The sequence below is a fragment of the Bubalus kerabau genome, chromosome 10 (assembly GCF_029407905.1).
Source record: "Bubalus kerabau isolate K-KA32 ecotype Philippines breed swamp buffalo chromosome 10, PCC_UOA_SB_1v2, whole genome shotgun sequence".
NCBI classification, from domain to species: Eukaryota; Metazoa; Chordata; class Mammalia; order Artiodactyla; family Bovidae; genus Bubalus; species Bubalus kerabau.
In genome coordinates, this window is record NC_073633.1 from 65,237,969 (window position 1) to 65,259,563 (window position 21,595).

Genomic DNA, 21,595 nt, shown 5'->3' on the forward strand with positions numbered 1-21,595 from the left:
TTTTTTGGGAAACACATCCAGCATTTGACTTTTTCCCTTAACTTTCCATTTTTGACTTCAGTGTTCTGAATTGTGTTTATTACTACATTCTTTTAAACATTTCCAAATCATTCCTCCATTTGATTGACTTGAATTGCTTCAAACTATAAGCACATCCATACATAGATTTTTGGAAAATAGCATTTCTTAAACCTTTTAGCTACAAATTATGTCTGGATTTATCCTATTCTAAGGAGATCAATTCTCTTGCAGTTTCCAGGATTATTGTTAAAGATATCAGTTGAGAATCAGTTGTTTCATCATCAGTTCAATCGCTCAGTCGTGTCTGACCCTTTGACCCCCTGAACTGCAGCACTCCAGGCCTCCCTGTCCATCACCAACTCCTGGAGTTCACCCAAATTCATGTCCATTGAGTTGGTGATGCCATCCAACCATGTCATCCTCTGTCTTCCCCTTCTCCTCCTGCCCTTAGTCTTCCCCAGCATCAGGCTCTTTTCAAATGAGGCAGCCCTTCACATGAGGTGGCCAAAGTATTGGAGTTTCAGCTTCAACATCAGTCCTTCCAATGAACGCTCAGGACTGATCTCCTTTAGGATGGACTGATTGGATCTCCTTGCAGTCCAAGGGACTCTCAAGAGTCTTCTCCAACACCACAGTTCAAAAGCATCAATTCTTTGGCACTCAGCTTTCTTTATAGTCCAACTCTCACAGCCATACATGACTACTGGGAAAACCATAGCTTTGACTAGACGGACCTTTGTTGACAAAGTAATGTCTCTGCTTTTTAACATGCTGTCTAGGTTGGTCATAACTTTCCTTCCAAGGAGTAAGCATCTTTTAATTTCATGGCTGCAGTCACCACCTGCAGTGATTTTGGAGCCCAGAAAAATAAAGTCTGACACTGTTTCCACATCTATTTGCCATGAAGTGATGGGACCGGATGCCATGATCTTCATTTTCTGAATGTTGAGCTTTAAGCCAACTTTTTCACTCTCCTTTTTCACTTTCATCAAGAGGCTTTTGAGTTCCTCTTCACTTTCTGCCATAAGGGTGGTGTCATCTGCATATCTGTGGTTATTGATATTTCTCCCAGCAATCTTGATTCCAGCTTGTGCTTCTTCCAGCCCAGTGTTTCTCATGATGTACTCTGCATAGAAGTTAAATAAGCAAGGTGACAATATACAACCTTGACGTACTCCTTTTCCTATTTGGAACCAGTCTGTTGTTCCATGTCCAGTTCTAACTGTTACTTTCTGACCTGCATACAGCTTTCTCAAGAGGCAAGTCAGGTGGTCTGGTATTCCCATCTCTTTCAGAATTTTCCACAGTTTATTGTGATCCACACAGTCAAAGGCTTTGGCACAGTCAATAAAACAGAAGTAGATGCTTTTCTGGAATTCTCGTGCTTTTTCGATGATCTAATGGATGTTGGCAATTTGATCTCTGGTTCCTCTGCCTTTTCTAAAACCAGCTTGAACATCTGGAAGTTCATGGTTCATGTATTGCTGAAGCCTGGCTTGGAGAATTTTGAGCATTTCTTTACCAGCGTGTGAGATGAGTGCAGTTGTGTGGTAGTTTGAACATTCTTTGGCATTGTCTTTCTTTGGGATTGGAATGAAAACTGACCTTTTCCAGTTATGTGGCCAGTGCTGAGTTTTCCAAATTTGCTTACATTTGAGTGCAGCACTTTCACAGAATCATCTTTTAGGATTTGAAATAGCTCAAATGGAATTCCATCATCATAAACAACTTAATAATCCTACTCTTAATAAAACTCAAATTATTTTGGAAAAACGTTATTTTCCTTTCAGGAACATTTGATATTCTTAGGAATTAATTATAATAATAATAATACATAATCTAATCATTTCAAAGTTATTTTTCTTTCCTTTTTTCTTTTGCAGGTCCTGACACTAAACTAATGCAGAACAGTGGTAAGACAAAGTTTAAGAGGACAAGCATTGATAGACTGATGAATACTCTAGTACTATGGGTAAGTTATTATAACAAAATTAGGCAATATCACAATCATTATCTGAATATGTTTCTTACATTCTGATGAGATTTCTTTCAGAAATCTTCATTCTTCTTGTGGAATTTGTATTTGGAGATTTTGCATTTGGGGCCTCGTTACCTCCAAAATGTCTGCTTCGCTAATACTGATAGAGTATTTGCAAATGTAGGAGTTGGCTAAAAATTTTGAGGTTGCTTTCTACTTTTTTTTTGAATCTCAAAAGCAACCTGAAAATTTTTAGTGTATGTCATGCAGTATTTTAACTAACCCTTATCTATCTTGTTGACTTCAAGGAATCATTGTGTAGCTAGATCTGTAGCCAAGAGACTTGACTAGTCTGAGAAAGTCTTTTATTACTGATGTACTCTTTGCGAGCCCATGGACTGTAGCCCTCCAGGCTCCTCTGTACATGGAATTTTCCAGGCAAGAATACTGGAGTGGGTTGCCATTTCCTACTGCAGTGGATCTTCCCGACCCAGGTAGGGAACCCATGTCTCTTGTGTCTCCTGCATTGGCAGCAGATTCTTTACCACTGCACCACCTGGGAAGCCCTTAATCTTTGAAAGCCACTTAAACGTATGCATACTTCACAAATAGAGGATGTGAAGTTATTAGCTTTGTGGCCATAAACAAGTTATGTAACCTGTCTGTTTTTTGTTTTTGGCCTGTAAAGTGTGAATGTTTTTTCCTATCTCAGAAAGTTAATGGGAGAATTAAGTGAGAAAATGTATATGTAAAATATTTAGCCAAGTTCCCAATGTAAGCATATTACATTTTACTCATATGATTAATGATAATTAGATGAGCTTTGTATAACTTGATTTTCAAATAACAGTTGGAATTAGAAGTGTAATTGCATTGTGTTGATGTGACTAGTTGGGATTCAAGTTAACCTTAACTGGACTTCTATACTCATTTCAGATTTTTGGATTTCTGATATGCTTGGGAACTATTCTTGCGATTGGAAATTCAATCTGGGAGAATCAAGTTGGGAACCAATTCAGAACTTTCCTCTTTTGGAATGAAAGAGAGAAGAACTCTGTGTTCTCAGGATTCTTAACATTCTGGTCATATATTATTATCCTTAATACAGTGGTACCCATTTCATTATATGTGAGGTAAGATGAGAGTTTGTTCTTTGAAACCATTTTGTCAAAAGCCTGTGTTCTATGTAATCATTTTTGTTTGTTTTAAAATTACAGCAGTGAGATAGAAGTCTCTAACTGCTCATGATTTGCCCCATCTGTTACAAATGAGGCAACTAAGCTGTTTAATCTGCTTAAGTTTCACATTTTCAAATTAACAATAGATGCATTTTATTTTCTTCTTGATTTGATTTGGTTTCTTAGGAATGTTCTCCTCTGGAATACATGGACTACCATGTAGTCTCATGCAACCTAATGAATTAGAATTGGGTTGATGTTGGGAAAGAAACAGAGAAATATTTGGGGGGATCTATTGAGATGATGCCTTCTTGGTACTAATCTGGCTCCAGATACCAGGATTTAGACCTTGTGCTACCACTTCCTAGTTCCATAACCTTGAGCAAGTTACTTTACTTCCTGGTACCTCAGTGTCCTCGTTTTATACATGGAGAAAGTAACAGTTCTACTTTAAAAGGTAGTATAGAGAGTAAGCAAACCTATTATGCTCTTAGACAAATGCCTGACATATTATAAGAGCTCAGTGAATATTAATTCTTTCTATTTTTATTAGTAACTATCAGTTAATACATGAAGGAGTTGAAATATGGTTGTTGGTGCTTATTCATTGTTGAAAAAGAAGTTTGGCTTATTACTCCCTCTACAAGTTGATTTGTCATTTCTAGATTTGGTCCTATAAACTAGGGCTAAAACGGTCTGCCTATCTATCTATACATAAGCACTCTGTGAGTGTGTGTGTTTATGTATGTGTTTGATAAAAGTTAGAAGTTGGCCCTAGAATCTGTACCTGAGACAATTTTGATCCTAATCCTGCCAAGACTGAGGCGGACAATCCCAAAGACACTGGAGCCAAGATGAGACTTGGTTGTTTGACGTTCCTCATCACCAGTATTTTAACAATACACAAAATCACCAGCTCTAAATCTCTACTAATTTTTATGAGCTTATTTTTCTCTCCTTCCAAAATCCTCACTCTGATGAAGTTTAATGCAGGGGAAGTTTAATGCACAAAATCCACCCTTATTTTGGATAGCAGTCAGGAAACTGAAATGTCAAGTTGTGGGAAATTGACTTGAAATAGTGGCATGTGGCCACAACACCACAAATTACTTTGGGCCTTCTGGAACTGTGGTCAGAGCAGGCTCTATTTAAAATGTATCCTACTGGTTTGTCTTTGATTCTGAGGACCTCTCATGCTTGTATCCAATTATAAAGTCTGTAGTAAATCTTGCTCTTTGCCAGAGGAGCTATGGTCAGCTTTTATAGCTTTCCTTTTATGTGGAAATGAACAATAGATGCTCAGAGTGACTTACCATCTGCACATGAGCAGTTTCATGTGTCCTCACAAAGGAAGTATATTCCGTATATACTCTTTCTTTGAAGTGTATTGGTATTTTTCATTTTATGATTTCTAATATTGTTTTTTAAAGACCAAGATTCCCAGGTCCTTTTTCCTTCTAATGTGTTCCCTGCAGTGGCAGAAAGGAAACCTGTTTGGAATAGTCCAAGTTCACATTCTGGTATTTTTGCCACTAATAGCTGTGTGACCTTGGATAAAGTACTTGGCTTCTCTGTGCCCTAGTTTGCCTAGGAAATACTTGCTGTAAAATGAGAGGATTAAAATAATTGACTTCTGAGTTACTTTCTGCTCCAAATAATATCACCTTACCTCTAGACAATTAATGTAAGATAGACATTTGTATTTTACATAAAGTGCTTTCACATACATTATCTCATTTACATTTCCCTCTCCCCAAATCTTTTGAAGTCATTGCTGTTGAACTTCTTTCATAAATGAGATGATTTTCTCAGGAGTGTAAAGCTGATTAGGGACAGAACCAAGATCCAAACCCAAGTATTCTAACGCTTGGCACAGTGTCTATGTCTAAGTTGTACATGATTTATTAATCAGCCAAGACATCAAAAGACACTAGAATTTTCTACCTGTTGCTAAGCCATGGTATTGATGAAGATAATATGAGCTTTTTTCCTCACCAAATAAGAACAGTGATCTGAGGTCAGCCTGACATAAAGTTGAGGCAAAAAGCATTCTGGGAGATTTCAGGTTGCTCATACCAAGATCTGGAAAAAGAGAAGTCCAGGTATTTCTGATTGGAGGGATGAAGGTTTTTTACAAAATTTTCCAAAGGTTCAAGGAATAAATTAGTGCTGTGTCACTAAAGGATAACGGTGCAGAATTTACACTAAATGGTTAACAATTCCATGTGAGCGTAATACGTTGATTTTGGCAGGGTATTTCTATGCTGTCAGTTTATCTATAGTGTTAAAATATAACCAGCTACAGTTTTTAATACACCATCTTAAGAAATGTAATTGCTGTACTCCCAAGGAATTAGCTTTTGAGTGTTTTTTTCCAAAGCAAAAGAAACTTGTTTCCATGTTGCTTATTTTGCCACAGAATGGGGGAAATCATAAGCCCTGCTCTTTGAGCATCCAGGCAGAAAACACTAAGCAGTTTGATTATACTAACTCTGGAACATTTGTCTCCTTTTCTCTGCTATTATAAAGCAAAGGGGTGAATGTTCCACTGTGACTCTCCTAAATCCTCCTTTTCCAAACAAAAAGGATACCTTCTTCTCTATAGACTATTTTAAGGTCTAAGAATTAAAATTAATTAAGAATACTTCCACCAACTTGAACCACAACACAGGATTAAATTCTGTTCTCCATTCATTTTGCTTAGATTTTTAGGGAGATGCTTTACCTTGAAATAAATGAAAATGTCAAGTGATTGAACAGTTACTCACATTATGACAATGCATAATGCCATTTTTTTATGGCACTCTCCAGGTCTGGTATGCATTAACTTTACCAGATGCCTGAATTCTAGTCTTGGTTCTGTGATTGTGTGACCTTGGGTTATTCACAACCTCTGAAGGTCTTAATGTCCTTACTGGTGAAATTGGGGAATAAAGGGTCAGGATTCACTCATTCAACACTAACTGACTACCTATGACAGGTCAGGCATTGTGGCTAGTTCATAAGTGCTAATGCTTTCTGAGTGAATGGAATAGGAAGAGCAAAGCTGATTAGAACAGCTAGCAAGGAACTTACAAGGAAGTAGGGTGGGAATGAAATTAAGATTAGATTGTAACTGGGTAATGTATAAATAAATACATGCAGAATATGACATTGGTTTTTATGATTCTACAGAGTTACAGTGTGCTTTTTTAGTTTGTGTGAAAAAAAGTATTAGCATTTAAATAGAAAATGAACTGACACCATACCATTTCTGCGGAGGGAGATGTAGGTATGTCATGTACTTATAGAACTAGATATATAGGATTTATTTTTTTAATATAAATTTATTTATTTTAATTGGAGGCTAATTACTTTACAATATTGTATTGGTTTTGCCACCACGGGTGTACACGTGTTCCTCATCCTGAACCCCCCTCCCACCTCCCTCCCCATACCATCCCTCTGGGTCATTCCAGTGCGCTGGCCCCGAGCATCCTGTATCATGCATCAAACCTGGACTGGTGTTTCATTTCACATATGATATTATACATGTTTCAGTGTCATTCTCCCAAATCGTCCCACCCTGGCCCTCTCCCACAGAGTCCATAAGACTGTTCTATACATCTTTGTCTCTTTTGCTGTCTTGCATGCAGGGTTATCGTTACCATCTTTCTAAATTCCATATATATGCATTAGTATACTGTATTGGTGTTTACTGGCTTACTTCACTCTGTATAATAGGCTCCAGTTTCATCCACCTCATTAGAACTGATTCAAATGTATTCTTTTTAATGACTGAGTAATACTCCCTTATGTATATGTACCACAGCTTTCTTATCCATTCGTCTGCTGATAGCTCTAGGTTGCTTCCATGTCCTGGCTATTATAAACGGTGCTGTGATGAACATTGGGGTACACGTGTCTCTTTCAGTTCTGGTTTCCTCGGTGTGTATGCCCAGCAGTGGGATTGCTGGGTCATATGGCAGTTCTATTTCCAATTTTTTAAGGAATCTCCACACTCTTCTCCATAGTGGCTGAACTAGTTTGCATTCCTACCAACAGTGTAAGAGGGTTCCCCTTTCTCCACACCCTCTCCAGTATTTATTGCTTATAGACTTTTGGATAGCCACCATTCTGACTGGTGTGAAATGGTACCTCATTGTGGCTTTGATTTGCATTTCTCTGATAATGAGTGATGTTGAGCATCTTTTCATGTGTTTGTTAGCCATCTGTATGTCTTCTTTGGAGAAATGTATGTTTAGTTCTTTGGCCCATTTTTTGATTGGGTCATTTATTTTTCTGGAATTGAGCTGCAGGAGTTGCTTGTATATTTTTAAATTAATTCTTTGTCAGTTGCTTCATTTGCTATTATTTTCTCCCATTCTGAAGGCTGTCTTTTCACCTTGCTTATTGTTTCCTTTGTTGTGCAGAAGCTTTTAATTTTAATTAGGTCCCATTTGTTTACTTTTGCTTTTATTTCCAATATTCTTGGAGATGGGTCATAGAGGATCCTGCTGTGATTTATGTCGGAGAGTGTTTTGCCTATGTTCTCCTCTAGGAGTTGTATAGTTTCTGGTCTTACATTTAGATCTTTAATCCATTTTGAGTTTATTTTTGTGTATGGTGTTAGAAAGTGTTCTAGTTTCATTCTTTTACAAGTGGTTGACCAGTTTCCCCAGCACCACTTGTTAAAGAGATTGTCTTTTCTCCATTGTATATTCTTGCCTCCTTTGTCAAAGATAAGGTGTCCATAGGTGCGTGGGTTTATCTCTAGGCTTTCTATTTTGTTCCATTGATCTATATTTCTGTCTTTGTGCCAGTACCATACTGTCTTGATAACTGTGGCTTTGTATTAGAGCCTGAAGACAGGCAGGTTGATTCCTCCAGTTCCATTCTTCTTTCTCAAAATTGCTTTGGCTATTCGAAGTTTTTTGTATTTCCATACAGATTGTGAAATTATTTGTTCTAGCTCTGTGAAAAATACCGTTGGTAGCTTGATAGAGATTGCATTGAATCTATAGATTGCTTTGGGTAGTATAGTCATTTTCACTATATTGATTCTTCCAATCCATGGACATGGTATATTTCTCCATCTATTAGTGTCCTCTTTGATTTCTTTCCCCAGTGTTTTATAGTTTTCTATATATAGGTCTTTTATTTCGTTAGGTAGATATATTCCTAAGTATTTTATTCTTTTCATTGCAATGGTGAATGGAATTGTTTCCTTAATTTCTCTTTCTGTTTTCTCATTCTTAGTGTATAGGAATGCAAGGGATTTCTGTGTGTTGATTTTATATCCTGCAACTTCACTATATTCACTGATTAGCTCTAGTAATTTTCTGGTGGAGTCTTTAGGGTTTTCTAGGTAGAGGATCATGTCATCTGCAAAGAGTGAGAGTTTTACTTCTTCTTTTCCAACTTGGATTCCTTTTATTTCTTTTTCTGCTCTAATTGCTGTGGCCAAAACTTTCAAAACTGTGTTGAATAGTAGTGGTGAAAGTGGGCACCCTTGTCTTGTTCCTGACTTTAGGGGAAATGCTTTCAGGTTTTCACCATTGAGGATAATGTTTGCAGTGGGTTTGTCATATATAGCTTTTATTATGTTGAGGTATGTTCCTTCTATTCCTGCTTTCTGGAGAGTTTTTATCATAAATGAATGTTGAATCTTGTCAAAGGCTTTCTCTGCATCTATTGAGATCATCATATGGCTTTTATTTTTCAATTTGTTAATGTGGTGTATTACATTGATTGATTTGTGGATATTGAAGAATCCTTGCATCCCTGGGATAAAGCCCACTTGGTCATGGTGTATGATCTTTTTAATATGTTGTTGGATTCTGGTTGCTAGAATTTTAAGGATTTTTGCATCTATGTTCATCAGTGATATTGGTCTTTTTTGTGGCATCTTTGTCAGGTTTTGGTATTAGGGTGATGGTGGCCTCATAGAATGAGTTTGGAAGTTTACCTTCCTCTGCAATTTTCTGGAAGAGTTTGAGTAGGTTAGGTGTTAGCTCTTCTCTAAATTTTTGGTAGAATTCAGCTGTGAAGCCGTCTGGACCTGGGCTTTTGTTTGCTGGAAGATTTCTGATTACAGTTTCAATTTCCGTGCTTGTGATGGGTCTGTTAAGATTTTCTATTTCTTCCTGGTTCAGTTTTGGAAAGCTGTACTTTTCTAAGAATTTGTCCATTTCTTCCAAGTTGTCCATTTTATTGGCATATAATTGCTGATAGTAGTCTCCTATAATCCTTTGTATTTCTGTGTTGTCTATTGTGATCTCTCCATTTTCATTTCTAATTTTATTGATTTGATTTTTCTCCCTTTGTTTCTTGATGAGTCTGGCTAATGATTTGTCAATTTGATGTATAGGATTTATGTGCAGAAAGAACTTGTGTGTCATCTTTTGTCTTTTAGGAGATAAATATTCAGAGTTAGCATAATCAAGCTGCTTTCAACTTAGTTTACAGATGAGAAAACCAAAGCTTAATTCCCACAAAGATCAGAAATAAGCTACAAGTCCTTGCTTTATCATTACTATTTTATACTGTTCTGGATGTCCTTGTTAATGTACTAAGTCATGCAACTAAAATATTAAAAAAAATGAGACATGAAACCAAAATAAACCTTTTAGAGAGGAAGAGCAGAGATAATATGATTATAAACCTTGAAAATCCATAGAATAACTCTGTAAAACTCAGTAAAATAATTCAGTGAAATGTTGAATTTTGTCACATAATCACTTTTTTTAATATTAAGGAAAGCTTCTTTTATTAAAAACACATTGAACCAAAGCAATTAAAAATTATCTCATCAATAAAAAGATAAAATGTCTAGGAATGAATCTGTCAAGCTATGGTGTGGACCTATGTGCAAAAACAAAACAAAACTAAACTAAAACTCTTTACCAATAGAAGTACTTCTTCAAAGTTGAACTCCTCAGAAGATTTATCCTTCTTTAAGTTGTATTTATTATAAAATATTCATTCTTTTCAAATAATTGAGTTTAATATAACTTTAATAAAATCTCAAGTAAGTTTTATGAGAAAGTTGATACAGTGATTCTAAAGTTTATTTGATGAACACATTAATTTTATCAAGAGGTATAAATTAGTGATTACAGGTAAGAATTTTTTTAAAAGAAGAGAATGAAGATTTTCTTACCTCATATGCCAAATTTTATGAAGCTGCAATAATGAAAACATGAGATAAATTGAATCACACATTAAGGAACAAAATTGAAATACCTGAAACAGAATCTAGTTAGGAAGTAATCTTTATGTGACATGGAGTCATCTTAACACAATAGGGGAAAGGATTCATTGTTCAACAAATAGTGATGAATACATTTGGTAAAAATTGAAATTAGCTTCTCATATGCATGTCATACTTCAGAAAATTCTAATTGCAAGAAAGAATTAAATGTGGAAAAAATTAAAGAACTTGGAGAAAAGTATAGATATCTGTGTGTATATATATATATATATATATAAAATCTTGCCACAGGGAAGGCTTATCTAAGCAAAAATTCCCCCAAAGAAGCTATAAGCAGAAACTATAAACCATTGATAAATTTGATTGATTAAAAAGGGAGAAGTTCTTTGTGTCAAAAATAGTGGAAACAGAATTAAAAGATGAATGATAAACTGTGTATCATATTGATATAATGTATATAGATATATATTCCATATATATAAATCAATAAGAAATACACTAATACCTGAATAGGAAAGATGAACTTGGAAGGTAATGGAATTAGATAATTCCAGGAAGGCATACAACTGGCCAATAAAACTTGAAACAGATATTCAATTCATTGATAAGAAAAGAAATTCAATAAACAGTAATAAGATGCCATTTGACTTGGCATAGACTAAAAGATAATTTTCAATAATCTAATGGTAGAAACTTACATTGTTGTAATTTTTTTGAAAGTTGATCTGGCCTTGTATATGACAAAGACTGAAAAATATTATACTCTTGGCTTTAGAAATTCCACTTCTGGAACTGGAAAGTCATAAATCACCACTAGATCACAAGACAATGCTCTTTTTCTGGTAAATGGACAAAGTAATATGACAATACACCCTGTTTTTACTCAATATCTACTATGGTTCGCTTAGTGCTTCATGGAGGGACTCCTTTTTACCTCTTTTGGTAAAATGAAGCCACATCAAATAACTGGTAGGCTACACAAGAAATCTCCACTGGGCCTGGGCCTGTTTAATGTAAATAGAGAAGCATGGAACTTTCCTGAAGGCTTTATGCCAAGTCAGCCCATTGTTTCAAGGTGCTACAAGGAAATGTCTTTGAACATTTTCTGCTGACATGTCTCGGAAGATGACTAGGACCTTGAAACAGAGCATTCACATTTTCTTCTAAACTCTGAAGACATTAGCAGACTTCTTGCTTTGGTAAAGCTTTTTATGTTCTGAGATTGATGGAGTATTTCTCTCTTTTTTCCATTTAAATGGATGAAAGTGTGGAAGTAATTCGTCTGGGACACAGTTATTTTATAAACTGGGATCGGAAGATGTATTACTCCAGGAAGGCAACACCTGCTGAAGCACGAACGACCACTCTCAATGAGGAACTAGGCCAGATTGAATATGTTTTCTCTGACAAGACGGGTACCCTCACTCAAAACATCATGACTTTTAAAAAATGTTCCATTAATGGGAGAATCTATGGTAAGAGAAACCTTTCCTTTTTGTTGTTATTGTTAACAGTCCTAAAAAAATTAAGAAACCCTATTTTTTTTAAATAAAAAAGTCTCTGGCTTTCTTATTAATATGGAGACCACCAGCATCCACCAGAGTGGTCGGCACATAATAAACACTTGCTAAATATTTATTGGGTGAATGTTGAATAATTCAGATAAAGCTTTGGATCTGTTACCATTCATGTAACCCCATGAGGGTTAGTTTAGATACTGTCCAAGCTTCCTTTTGTTGCTCAAACTGTGTGATCTGTGGTGCTTAATAGACTCATATTCCAGGGAGGAGGAGTTCTTCAGAGCCTGATTTATCTCAGTGAAAGCAGTATTTTATACTTGCTTCTTAACAGCCCTCAATTGATGTTAGTGTCTGTGTTTATAAGAATTTATGACTCATTCCTGAAAATTCACACTGCACAGGGTTACCTTTAGTGGTCAGACAAGCTGTTTCATCAATATTGAGTTCCTATTTGTATGCTTTTGTTAGGATACCTGCTCTGTTGGGGATTTTCAGCCTTTCTAGTTAGTTACATGTGACCCTTGTCACCCTGACTTAGGCCAGTTAGCAGACAGTTCCTTCTGAGAGCTTGGAAGCTCTCCGGAGGGCTCCTGTCAGGTTCCTCTGGATTCCCAGTATCACTTCACTGAACTCGAGTGTCCAGTTTCTCAGTGCAAAAATCTCGGGAAGTAAAGAAAATCCAAGAGAGAGAGAGAAACCTTTCCTTTGTCTCTTAATGGGAAACTTCACACATTGCCAAATATTTTAAAGTAAGATTTGATCCTGAGCAAAACTGAGAAATATAAGTTGATTTTCATACTCTCCTGTCTTTTGACCTCCGTCTGCTATTCCACTCCCCATAACCCCTGGTTGCCATGGTTTCCTCACTTCTCTTCTGTCCACACCTACCCCACCTTTCTCTGGTAGTAGACCAGATAATATTCAACCTGGACTTCCACACGGCCTCAGTTACATTGTGCGTTTTTCTTACATCACTATTAATATTATGAAGATGCTAAATAAAATAGAACCTTTTCTTAAAATTTTTTCTTTTGATATTATTTTCAGATGCTTTTGATAAATACAACCCAGGAGCAGTTTAAATGAAAAAAATTTTGTTGGAGTATTGGAGTCATTTTGAATTTTGTAGGCCTTTTGTATTCTTTTGCCATGGCACTTATTGGTAATATAATAGAAACAATATCACTTCTAGGAAATTATCCTAAGGAAACTTTAAGACATGGGGACCAAGATTTATTTGAAGATATGTTTGTCACTGATGCTAAAGCTGAAACTCCAATACTTTGGCCACCTGATGCGAAGAGTTCACTCATTGGAAAAGACTCTGATGCTGGGAGGGATTAAGGGCAGGAGGAGAAGGGGACAACAGAGGATGAGATGGCTGGATGGCGTCACTGACTTGATGGACATGAGTTTGAGTGAACTCTGGGAGTTGGTGATGGACAGGGAGGCCTGGCGTGCTGCAATACATGGGGTCTCAAAGAGTCGGACATGACTGAGCAACTGAACTGAGCTGATGTTTGTCACAGGGGCTGTTATTAGAAAAGTCCCTGGATTTTCACAATATATATATCCCAAGATCTTTGCAAATCTCCAAATTTACAAATCCTATGATATTCAGTTCAGTTCAGTTGCTCAGTCATGTCCAACTCTTTGTGACCCCATGAATCACAGCACGCCAGGCCTCCCTGTCCATCACCAACTCCTGGAGTTCACCCAAACTAATGTGTATTGAGTCGGTGATGCCATCCAGCCATCTCATCCTCTGTCGTCTCCTCCTCCTGCCCCAAATCCCTCCCAGCATCAGGGTCTTTTCCAATGAGTCAACTCTTCGCATGAGGTGGCCAAAGTATTGGAGTTTCAGCCTCAGCATCAGTCCTTCCAGTGAACACCCAGGACTGGTCTCCTTTAGGATGGACTGGTTGGATCTCCTTGCAGTCCAAGGGACTTGAAAGAGTCTTCTCCAGCACCACAGTTCAAAAGCATCAATTCTGCGCTCAGCTTTCTTCACAGTCCAACTCTCACATCCATACATGACCACTGGAAAAACCATAGCCTTGACTAGATGGACCTTTGTTGGCAAAGTAATATCTCTGCTTTTCAATATGCTATCTAGGTTGGTCATAACTTTGCTTCCAAGGAGTAAGCGTCTTTTTATTTCATGGCTGCTATCACCATCTGCAGTGATTTTGGAGCCCCCCAAAATAAAGTCTGACACTGTTTCCACTGTTTCCCCATTTATTTCCCATGAAGTGATGAGACCAGATGCCATGATCTTTGAGAGCTTGTAATTTCCCTCATAAAAGGCAGGAAAGTAACTGAAAGATTTAACAACCCCTTTAGACCTTTAATTTGTAAAGCTGTTCCAATTTATAATGTCAGTAAAATATATTCTTACTAAAGAACTCATAGATTGCTCCAGAATCATTTTCCCCCCATACAGTTGGCCTTGTTTATGCCCTAGATCCAGGCCTTGGGAAATTTTTATAGTCCATTCTTATTTGCCTAAAGCTCTGTTTTCTTTCTCAGATCTATCATTTTCTTAGACTTCAGTTTTTCTTTGCTTCATCACCAGCCTTATGAAGAGGCTTTCTTTGAGAACACCATTTTACACAAAGGCAGTTTGTTTGCTTTTATCATTTATCAGAGTTATAGCATAGGGGGTAATGACTAGAATATAACTGTGGTGAGTTTGGTATTTAAATTCCAGGTGCTGGGTGAGGTTCATTCACTAGCTCAGGGATTCCTCCCATATAGCAGCCTCACTGTATTCTAGATTTATACCTGAGCCCCAGAAAAACCACCAGTAACTCTTTATGAGTGCTTTTTTGGGTCATACTCTTGTATGGTGAGGGGCTTCTCAGGTAGTGTTAGTGGCAAAGAACCTGCAGGAGATGTAAGAGATGCCATTTCAATCCCTGGGTTGGGAAAATCCCTTTCAGGAGGGCATGGCAACCCACTCCTGTGGTTCTTGTCTGGAGAGTCCCCTGGGCAAAAAAGCCTGTCAGGCTATGGTCCAAAGAGTTGCACGTAACTGAAGCGACTTAGCATGCATGTTTGTATTGAATAGTGAAAAGAGAGAGATTTGAATTAAAAACCTACTATGGGCTTCCCTGGTGGCTCGGAGGATAAAGAATCTGCCTTTATGCAGGAGACTTGGGTTCAATCCCTGGGTTCGGAAGATCCCCTGAAGAAGGGAATGACAACCCACTCCAGTATTCTTGCCTGGAGAATTCCATGAACAGAGCAGCCTGTTGGGCTATAGTCCACAGCATCACAAATAGTCATACACCACTGAGTGACTAACAGTACTACTATACTATGCTGACTTTTTAGTCTTAGTTGAATCCTGTGGGAGATCAGGGCTTGATCCCTGGGTTGAGAGGTGCCCCTGGAGAAGGGAATTATTTCCCACTCCAGTATTCTGGCCTGGAGAATTCCATGGGCTGTATAGTCCATGGGGTCGCACAGAGTTGGATGCAACTGAGTGACTTTCACATGTCACTTTATATTCTGTTCTTCAGTTCTGTCATCCATAAAACAGGAATGAAAAAAATTTTTTTTTAAATTTTCATTTCTGTTTTAAAAATCCCTGTATTTTCCAATATATTTGTAATAAGTACGTATTGGCTTTATGTTAAGAATAGTTGGGTGGCTATGTTCTCTGACTACAGAAGGCTCTGACAGTTGTTTAATGTTTACATGCTAATTTGACCTTGCCATTACAGATATTAAAGATGTGTCTGGCCTAGACCAATATAGACAAAGATGTACTCACCACGCTATAGCACTGATGACAGTTGGTCTGTCTTGCATACCATTTTGGATTCCCCAACAGTGTGTACAAAGTGAAAAACAAAAACTTGCCTTGTGCAAACATCATAGATAATGTAACAACAGAATGATAAAATTTACAGAAAAACAGAATTATGACTTATTTTGTATTAATATGTACTGATTTTAGTTCTGTTTTGGGCAAATGAATATCTTTCTGTGTTAACTGCCATGTCTAGTGTTACTGTTTAAGTTTGAACTCATAATTCATCTAGTAGTGGTGCTTTAATAAACAAGTATATATCTTCAAACTAAATGTGTAAATCTAGTTTCAATTTCATCTATTTTTAATTCTCAGTTTTGGTTTTGGCAGGTGAAGTGCATGATGACCTGGGTCAGAAGACTGACATGACTAAGGTGTGGAGGTGATTAAATTCATTCTTACTTTTAATTTCAAATTGTACATGCTTTTAAAAAATGATGAGTTCCTAGAAGCCTAATTTCCACTATGACCAGATTAGATACTTAATATGTAACTTAAAAAAAAATTCATATGGTTCAAACTTCCTTCTTATCCAGGTTTCCCAATCACAGAGTTCACTGTCTTTTTTCCCCCTCTGTTAGAGATATTTATTATATACAATGAAATATATTTCTCAATTTTTTACATAGGTGGTAGTGAACTATACTTATTGTGCTTAACTTTCTTCCTTAGCAGTGATCAAGATCTTTCTATATCAGTGGGAAAAAAAGGGCTCCCTAATTCTTTTAATGGTGAATAATAGTTTATTATATTGATGTTTCTTAAATCATGTAAGGAGGTAGAAATGGACATTCATAATATTTTCAACATTTTGCTTGTAAAGGAAATGCAACAAAAGTAACCATGTATACATGTTATATCACATGGATCCTATACTTTTAAACAAGTTCCATTTCTAGAAATGGGATTGCTAAGTCAAAATGTATGTGCATTTTTAATTTGATCAATATTTCCAAATTGCCCTTTTTAGAATTTGCACTAATTTACCCTATCACAAGCAATGTATAAGAATGCCTGCTTTCTCCTACCCTCACCAACACAATGTTTTATCAATTTTTTTATTTTTTTAATTAATTTTTGTTGGAATATAGTTGATTTACAATGTTGTATTAGTTTCTGCTATATAGCAAAGTGAATCAGTTATATGTATACATTTATCCACCAATTTACCCTGTCACAAGCAATGTACAAGAGTGTCTGCTTTCTCCTACATTCACTAGCACAGTCAAAGTTTTTGAATTTTGACAAGACTATTTAAAAAGTCACTTTGCTGTATAGGAGAAATTAAGCACAACATTGTAAATCAACTGTACTTCAATAAAATAAAAAAAATTGTTCTCTCCCTTTTTTGTACAAGAATTTGTGGTTATTAATTTCCCTTTGAACACTGCTTTAGTTTTATTACATGGATTTTGGCCTGTAATATCTTTATTTTTGTTATATCAGTTTGAATATCCAAACTGAACCATGAGAAGAACTAAACATTTCGAAGAGGTTGGGCCTCACTCCTGCCTTATAATATTTTTAATAAAAGAATAGATTTGTATTTCTACTTTGGGGCATTTATTCAGGTTTTCTTTGTGCCTTAATATGATCAATTGTTGTCAGTGTTCCAGGGTCCTTAAAATGAAAGTTTATGTATTTTCTGTCTTCAAGGTATAAAATTAGCTGTATTGTCATTTAATTGTACCTTAATAATTATATTATTTAGGTCTTCTATCTCATTTTTTATCTATGTTATTTGTTTGGATTAAAGAGATTAATAAAAGCATTTTGATAATTTCTCTCTCTCTCTCTCTCTTGCTCTCCTTTATAGCCTGAAGTCTTCATTTTATGAGTATTGATGCTCTTGTGAGGTGCATTGATGTTCATAGTAGTTATATTTTTATCATGAATTTGCTCTTCTTTGATTCATTTAATTCTCCTTGTCCTGGATGCAACCTTACTTGATATTAAGATCATGTCTCCTGGTTAACTTTTGATTTGCATTTGCCCACATTTTTTTCAATATTCCTGAATAACTTTGTTTTAGATATGTCTCTTAAGAACGTATAGCATAGGATTGGCTTTTACTTTATGTGCAATTTTTTTAGTAAGTGAGTTAGGGCCATTACATTGGATCTATTAAATATTTTAGATTATATTTTATAATTTTTTAATAATTCTCTATATGGATTCTACAGACTATGTGCTTGCTTCTCTTACAGTATTTGGGAAAATATTTCATTGTTTCTCCACTGTATACTTTCAAAAGTTTGTATAATACTCTTAATTCTTTTTTTGTAAGGAGTATCTATCAATTTCCTAATATGAAAAATGGTAAAATTATGATGTTTATCTTTCTTTCCTTCATATTTTCCTACTATTTTTATTAATGATGCTTCTTAATCTTAAGTGTACATAGATTTCTCTTAGTTGATTTGAGTTTTTAAATGGTATCTTCTGACCTTCAAATACTAAAATGAGGACATCAGGAGCTTCTAATTTTTAAGCAGTTTTTCTATGTAGTCAATGTATATAGCATATACATTTTGTTTTATAATACTAATCTGTTTCTTTTATATTTAGTTCTTCAGGTAATAAGATTCAGTACTTACCACTAACTACTTTTCCCTTTCCCACTGTTTTTCCAGTTATCTTTTATTTGGCTGAAGTGTATCCTCCAGTTTCAAGAAGGGTTCATGAGAAATAGCAGTTCAGAATTATCTGTTAACTTAATCATTGAATGACATTACTAAATTCATTGATTAGCTCTAGTAGTTTTCTCTTGGAGAAGGCAATGGCACCCCACTCCAGTACTCTTGCCTGGAAAATCCCATGGACACAGGAGCCTGGTAGGCTGCAGTCCATGGGGTCGCTAAGAGTCAGACATGACTGAGTGACTTCACTTTCACTCTTCACTTTTCATGCATTGGAGAAGGAAATGGAAACCCACTCCGGTGTTCTTGCCTGGAGAATCCCAGGGATGGGAGAGCCTGGTGGGCTGCTGTCTATGGGGTCACACAGAGTCGGACACGACTGAAGCGACTCAGCAGCAGTAGCAGCAGTAGTTTTCTGGTAGCATCTTTAGGACTTTGTATGTACAGATCATGTCATCTACAAACAGTGACAGTTTTACTTCTTTTCCAATTTATATTCCTTCTATTTATTTTTCTAGTCTGACAGGCTGTAATCTTTATGAGTCATGGTTTCTTCCCTGGGTGTCAGGGGAAGGGGGTTTAGGAAAGTCTAAGGCCAGTGTGTATTTTACTTCATACTAGTGAGTTGATCAATTTTTTCTCCTATTGGGTAGTTGTTTTTAAATTTTCTTACATGAACAAAACAATCTTTGATTAAAGTAAGTCTCGATGATTCTGAAATAAACACAGCTAATGGACTACCTTGTATACTGGTATGTATTCTCATGTACTTGGATATATTAAGTATTATATTTAAAATATTATTTTGCAGTCTCCAAGACAAAGTGTATTTGAAAAGCATTTTCTCATCGGTTGTTCTTGCAAAGACCTTATCACACATCTAGTCCTTCGAGTAATAAACTTTTAAAAATTAGTAGTACATTTTATGCTTTTCATCAGTCAGTGAATTAACAGAGATCTTATTAATATTATCTTCTGTTTTGTTCTATCTTTAATCCTATTTCTTTCATTTTTGTGATCAACAAATTTTGAAGTGGACAGTAAACTAATATGAGCACAGTGTGTACTGCAGATCTCTAGAACTTTTTCACCTTGTACATCTGAAACTGTAATTTCTCATTGAACTGCAATGCCCCACTTCCCCATTCTTTTAGTCTTGGAAACTACTGTTTTACACTCAGTTTCTGTGAATTTTACTACGTTAGATATCTTACATAAATAGAATTATGCAATATTTATTCTTTTGTGAGTGATTTATTTCTTTTAATGTAATGCCCTCAAGGTTCATTCATGTTGCAGCATAAAGACAAGGTTCCTTTTTTATGTGTGTGTGTGTGTGTGTATATATAAATATATAAAACCACATATTCTTTATTCATCATTTGATGGATGTTTTATTTTTGTTTCTGAAGTGAAGTGAAAGTGTTAGTCACTTAGTCATGTCTGACTCTTTGTGGCCCCCATGGACTGTACCCTGTCAGGCTCCTCTGTCCATGGAATTCTCCAGGCAAGAATACTGGAGTGGGTAGCCATTCCCTTCTCCAGGGGATCTTTCCAACCCAGGGATCAAACCCAGGTCTCCTGCATTGCAGGCAGATTCTTTATCATCTGAACCACTAGGGAAGCCCTATGTTGTTTCTGCTGCTGCTGCTGCTAAGTCGCTTCAGTCGCGTCTGACTCTGTGCAACCCCATAGACTGCAGCCCACCAGGCTCTTCTGTCCCTGGGTTTCTCCAGGCAAGAACACTGGAATGGGCTGCCATTTCCTTCTCCAATGCATGAAAGTGAAAAATGAAAGTGAAGTCCCTTAGTCGTGTCCGACTCTTAGTGACCCCATGGACTGAAGCCTACCAGGCTCCTCTGTCCGTGGGATTTTCCAGGCAAGAGTTCTGGAGTGGGGTGCCATTGTTTTCTCCAATGTTGTTTCTACCTTTTGGCTATTGTGAATTATGCTGCAGTGAATGTGTGAGTACAAATATCTCAAGATCCTGATTTTAATTCTGTCATAATATTTTGCAGTTACTTTAGTTAGATCAGAGAAGTACTCTGTAATCAAACACATTAATATTTTTATATCTTGAAATGTTAATTCATGCTAAGTAAGGTTCGTCTAGTCAAGCTATGGTTCTTCCTGTGGTCATGGATGGATGTGAGAGTTGGACTGTGAAGAAGGCTGAGTGCTGAAGTATTGATGCTTTTGAACTGTGGTGTTGGAGAAGACTCTTGAGAGTCCCTTGGACTGCAAGGAGATCCAACCAGTCCATTCTGAAGGAGATCAGCCCTGGCATTTCTTTGGATGGAATGATGCTAAAGCTGAAACTCCAGTACTTTGGCCACCTCATTTGAAGAGTTGACTCATTGGAAAAGACTCTGATGCTGGGAGGGATTGGGGGCAGAAGGAGAAGGGACGACAGAGGATAAGATGGCTGGATGGCATCACTGACTCGATGCACGTGAGTCTGTGTGAACTCCAGGAGTTGGTGATGGACAGGGAGGCCTGGCGTGCTGCGATTCATGGGGTCGCAAAGAGTCGGACATGACTGAGCAACTGAACTGAACTGATACTTTAAAAAGTCTATAATTATGCACATACTATTCCAGGTCAGATATTGCTGCCAAAATGAGTTCAAGTCAGGTCAAGTTTTTCCATCAAGTAGGTTTTGAAAGCAACTTTTAATTTTTAGGGCTTCTTTGTATTTAGGAGTTGAAGTAAATATTTGAGAATTTGTACAGTCATTGGATTTTTTTCTTCCCCATATGCTTTTGGAAGGTTTATTGCTCTGGTAATGAAGGCTTACATGGCTCTGAAATGAGAAGATGATATTTAACAGTAATGAGGAAACAGAAAGCCATTTTAGTGCCAGGCTTTGGAGGCTGAAAAGTCATACAAACTCTAAAAATACTTAGAGGAAGTGTTTTTGAATTTTAAAAGACTTTTGTTGGAATGAAGTCTACAGTTTTGTTGTTGTTTCTCTCCTACAGAAAAAAGAGACTGTGGGTTTCTCAGTCAGCCCTCAAGCAGAGAGAACATTTCAATTTTTTGACCACCATTTGATGGAATCCATTGAACTGGGTGATCCCAAAGTGCATGAATTCCTTAGGTTACTTGCACTCTGCCACACTGTAATGTCAGAGGAAAATAGTGCAGGTAAGTGCAAAGTGTGTCTGAGTCTTGTTTTTTAAATAGATATATTTTCATTGAAATGTTTGGAATTGGAAGGATTTTCTAATCCAAAATACAGCATTGCACA

General features: G+C 36.6%; 1 protein-coding gene across 13 annotated transcripts in view; it reads left to right on the forward strand.

Annotated features, from left to right (window-relative positions):
• The window catches only part of ATP8B4 (ATPase phospholipid transporting 8B4 (putative)), a 345,053-nt gene that overhangs the window by 232,315 nt on the left and 91,143 nt on the right, over positions 1–21,595 (forward strand). For all 13 annotated transcript variants that reach the window (XM_055538002.1, XM_055538000.1, XM_055537998.1 and 10 more), the window contains 5 exons: positions 1,905–1,993; positions 2,936–3,132; positions 11,636–11,844; positions 16,037–16,080; positions 21,327–21,492. In XM_055538002.1, coding sequence (XP_055393977.1) covers positions 1,905–1,993; positions 2,936–3,132; positions 11,636–11,844; positions 16,037–16,080; positions 21,327–21,492 — 705 coding nt within the window. The remainder of the gene's footprint in view (positions 1–1,904; positions 1,994–2,935; positions 3,133–11,635; positions 11,845–16,036; positions 16,081–21,326; positions 21,493–21,595) is intronic.